This window comes from Notolabrus celidotus, chromosome 7 (genome assembly GCF_009762535.1).
Source record: "Notolabrus celidotus isolate fNotCel1 chromosome 7, fNotCel1.pri, whole genome shotgun sequence".
Classification (NCBI taxonomy): Eukaryota; Metazoa; Chordata; class Actinopteri; order Labriformes; family Labridae; genus Notolabrus; species Notolabrus celidotus.
In genome coordinates, this window is record NC_048278.1 from 37,223,994 (window position 1) to 37,228,595 (window position 4,602).

Genomic DNA, 4,602 nt, shown 5'->3' on the forward strand with positions numbered 1-4,602 from the left:
GTCGGAGTGTTGGGTAAGTGTTAGTGTGTGTGTGTGTGTGTGTGTGTGTGTGTGTGTGTGTGGTCACCTGGGGCCTGTAGGAGTGCTGACGCAGGTGGACTGATGCTGACAGGGGTTTCTACCTGGAGCACACACGTCCTCCTCTTCCTCGCACAACAGACCTGACGACACGGAGAGAGAGAAGGATGCGTCATGAACAAGCAAACTACCTCCAGACCGCGTATTTAAGAGACTTAAGATCTGGTTTTTGTAATCGACTGTCTCAGATTCAAAGCGTCTCACAACATTAGGGAGAATATTCCTACAGAGAGACACGGCTATGTTTCTTTAATCCAAAACCCACTGCTCAGTCTCCATCTTCAAAGCAACCAGACTGTCAAAAATTGAGTTTTTTATGGGTGCTAGTCCAGTCTAGTCTTTTGTGGCAGGTCGCTGCTAGTCTAGTCTTTAGTGGCAGGTCGCTGCTAGTCTAGTCTTTAATGGCAGGTCGCTGCTAGTCTAGTCTTTAGTGGCAGGTCGCTGCTAATCTAGTCTTTAATGGCAGGTCGCTGCTAGTCCAGTCTTTAATGGCAGGTCGCTGCTAGTCCAGTCTTTAATGGCAGGTCGCTGCTAGTCCAGTCTTTAATGGCAGGTCGCTGCTAGTCTAGTCTTTAATGGCAGGTCGCTGCTAGTCCAGTCTTTAATGGCAGGTCGCTGCTAGTCTAGTCTTTAATGGCAGGTCGCTGCTAGTCTAGTCTTTAGTGGCAGGTCGCTGCTAGTCCAGTCTGTAATGGCAGGCCCTGCTAGTCTAGTCTTTAATGGCAGGTCGCTGCTAGTCCAGTCTTTAATGGCAGGTCGCTGCTAGTCTAGTCTTTAATGGCAGGTCGCTGCTAGTCCAGTCTTCAGTGGCAGGTCGCTGCTAGTTCAGTCTTTAATGGCAGGTCGCTGCTAGTCTAGTCTTTAGTGGCAGGTCGCTGCTAGTTCAGTCTTTAATGGCAGGTCGCTGCTAGTTCAGTCTTTAATGGCAGGTCGCTGCTAGTTCAGTCTTTAATGGCAGGTCGCCGCTAGTCCAGTCTTTAGTGGCAGGTCGCTGCTAGTCCAGTCTTTAGTGGCAGGTCGCTGCTAGTCCAGTCTTTAGTGGCAGGTCGCTGCTAGTCCAGTCGCTGCTAGTCCAGTCTTTAATGGCAGGTCGCTGCTAGTCCAGTTGCTGCTAGTCCAGTCTTTAATGGCAGGTCGCTGCTAGTCCAGTCTTTAGTGGCAGGTCGCTGCTAGTCCAGTCGCTGCTAGTCCAGTCTTTAGTGGCAGGTCGCTGCTAGTCCAGTCGCTGCTAGTCTAGTCTTTAGTGGCATGTCGCTGCTAGTCCAGTCGCTGCTAGTCCAGTCTTTAATGGTCAGGTCGCTGCTAGTCCAGTCTTTAATGGCAGGTCGCTGCTAGTACAGTCTTTAATGGCAGGTCGCTGCTAGTCCAGTCTTTAGTGGCAGGTCGCTGCTAGTTCAGTCTTTAATGGCAGGTCGCTGCTAGTCCAGTCTTTAGTGGCAGGTCGCTGCTAGTCCAGTCTTTAGTGGCAGGTCGCTGCTAGTCCAGTCTTTAGTGACAGGTTGCTGCTAGTCCAGTCTTTAGTGGCAGGTCGCTGCTAGTCCAGTCTTAATGGCAGGTCGCTGCTAGTCTAGTCTTTTAATGGCAGGTCGCTGCTAGTCCAGTCTTTAATGGCAGGTCGCTGCTAGTCCAGCTTTAGTGGCAGGTCGCTGCTAGTCCAGTCTTTAATGGCAGGTCGCTGCTAGTCCAGTCTTAGTGGCAGGTCGCTGCTAGTCCAGTCTTTAGTGGCAGGTCGCTGCTAGTCCAGTCTTTAGTGGCAGGTCGCTGCTAGTCCAGTCTTTAATGGCAGGTCGCTGCTAGTCCAGTCTTTAATGGCAGGTCGCTGCTAGTCCAGTCTTTAATGGCAGGTCGCTGCTAGTCCAGTCTTTAATGGCAGGTCGCTGCTAGTCCAGTCTTTAGTGGCAGGTCGCTGCTAGTCCAGTCTTTAATGGCAGGTCGCTGCTAGTCCAGTCTTTAGTGGCAGGTCGCTGCTAGTCCAGTCTTTAATGGCAGGTCGCTGCTAGTCCAGTCTTTAATGGCAGGTCGCTGCTAGTCCAGTCTTTATTGGCAGGTCGCTGCTAGTCCAGTCTTTAATGGCAGGTCGCTGCTAGTCCAGTCTTTAATGGCAGGTCGCTGCTAGTCCAGTCTTTAATGGCAGGTCGCTGCTAGTCCAGTCTTTAATGGCAGGTCGCTGCTAGTCCAGTCTTTAATGGCAGGTCGCTGCTAGTCCAGTCTTTAATGGCAGGTTGCTGCTAGTCCAGTCTTTAATGGCAGGTCGCTGCTAGTCTAGTCTTTAATGGCAGGTCGCTGCTAGTCCAGTCTTTAATGGCAGGTCGCTGCTAGTCCAGTCTTTAATGGCAGGTCGCTGCTAGTCCAGTCTTTAATGGCAGGTTGCTGCTAGTCCAGTCGCTGCTAGTCTAGTCTTTAATTGCAGGTCGCTGCTAGTCTAGTCGTTGCCTAAATATGTCATTTTAAACATCTTAGATATCACACAGCCAGTCGCTGCTAGCCCAGTAACTGCAGTCAGCAGCTAAAAAAAGGCATTTAATAAAAGACAAGTGCAGCCGTTCAGATCCTGAAATAAATCAGAGCTACCTGTGTAGTTTATCGGACACAAGCAGGTGTAGTTTCCCACTCCGTCGATACAGGTGGCGCCGTTCTCACAGCCGTGATCCTCGCAGTCCGTCCACGTTTCACCTCGCAGAACGTTCCGTGGAAACCGAGAGGCGCACGCACAGCTGAAGAAGTAACGGTTGACAACAGTTATTAACTTTCACTAACATGAGCGACGCCTGAGACAAACTGATCACACGTCATGTCAAACCAATCCACGGACAAGAGTTCAGACACATTTAGCTTCTGCTTGTTGACACCACAGACCGTGAGGTGAGGGGAACTTTGAATTTAAAATCAACACAGTAAAATTAATAAAATAAGTCAGAATGGAAAGAAAAGTTAAAAAGTAGGTAGCTCTGACAAGATCAGATGAATATAAGAAATAAATAGATAAATAAATGTTAAAGCAATGATTAAAATAATAAAATAATAATGCTTTTTTAAAATGTAAGTCTTAAGTTTACTTTTAAAAAACACCCAGAGAGCTACGAACGGACCGCCGCCATCGCTGTTGACAAAGTTGGTATCAGCAGCCCCGCCCCTTCTTGATTCTGATTGGTCGGTGATCAGGACAGTGACATTGATGAGTGCATCAGCGTTCCAAAAGTTGAACTGCTTTTAGTTTGAATTGATAATGTTGCTTTCATTCTTCTCTTCTAGGGGTGAAGGTCGATTGTACCCTCTAAGATAAAATATTCTAATGTTAAAACGTCACCTTACCTGCCCTAAATATCATCTGTCAGGGTTTTTTTGTCCCTTAAATAACACAATTGTTATGGTCCTGATTTGTTGTGTGATTTGCCCTAAACCTCTCTCTCTCTGCCTGCAGGTTGCATGGGTAGGGGCGGGGCCGGTCTCCTCAGCAGTGAGGCTCATCAGGCACACCTGTCCCTGATCTGCTCATCAGCCACTGGCTTCTTAAGCCACCACCAAACACTCCTCCAGTGCCAGATTATTCCTCTAGCCGCCATGCTCCATGTCCCGTTGTAGCCTTGCTCCTGAGGAGATTCAAGCACGCTTTTCTGTTTACTTATCTCGAGTTGTTTCCAGAGGATTGATTCCTAGTTTTGTTTGTGAGTTTTCGATAGACCTTTTTCCCCTTTCGGATGATTTTGTGTTACTCCTAGTTTTGTACTTTTTCTCAGTTGTTTTTACCCGCAAGGTGCTTTTTGTTGAACCTTGGTTTTTTGCTTAATAAATACTTTTTTCCCTGTACTCTGCATTTGGGTCCTAGTCCTTTGCTCAAGCCGTAACAACATAACACAGCTAAAGGTCTTATAGTTTACCTGACTGTTGGCTTATTTTTATTGGACTGTAACTTTTTGTTTAGGTGCGTGATCAGGCCATGAATATAAACGTTTATCTGCCAGCTCTCCTCTCATTTCAATGGACTGAATTTATCAAGAAGAGGTGAATAAACGCCAAATATTTTGTTATTGTAGGAAAAACTCAGCTTGTTATGTCTGTGTTGCAATATTGGACATAAAAATCAAAAACTCTTAATCCCTGCTTCAGAAATCTGAGATGTGACTCAGTTAGGACCCGTTACCTGAACCCTCTGGTCTGCTCGTCACTGAGGCAGAGTCCTCCGTTGGTGCAGGATTACTGACACAAGCATCCACTGGTCTCACAGTGTTTACCCTGAAAGGTCACGCACGCCGCACACACACACACACACACACAACAGCATTAAATATGGACATATTTGAGGAGCATCAACATGAGTGGGGTCAAACTGTGGATAATTTGACGGGATTATCAGAGACACAGATGTGGACACAAATAACACTGACGACACGCGAACTCAAACGTGGGATCAGAGGTTTTAAACGTCCATCTCGGGGTTTTTATGGATTGTTGTGGGTCTGCAGAGACGGTTTCTGATTAATGGAACAAGGTGCCGCGAAACAGATCAAGTGCATCACGCAAACC

General features: G+C 47.4%; 1 protein-coding gene across 1 annotated transcript in view; it reads right to left on the reverse strand.

Moving 5' to 3' along the window:
* Positions 1-3,176, reverse strand: part of LOC117815615 (slit homolog 1 protein-like) — a 14,733-nt gene extending 11,557 nt beyond the window's left edge. Inside the window, exons 1-3 of the mRNA XM_034687423.1 lie at positions 3,160-3,176; positions 2,650-2,792; positions 68-161 (exon numbers count right to left, since the gene is read on the reverse strand). Of these exons, the coding sequence (XP_034543314.1) occupies positions 68-161; positions 2,650-2,792; positions 3,160-3,176 (254 nt within the window). The remainder of the gene's footprint in view (positions 1-67; positions 162-2,649; positions 2,793-3,159) is intronic.
* Positions 3,177-4,602: the final 1,426 nt, after the last annotated feature.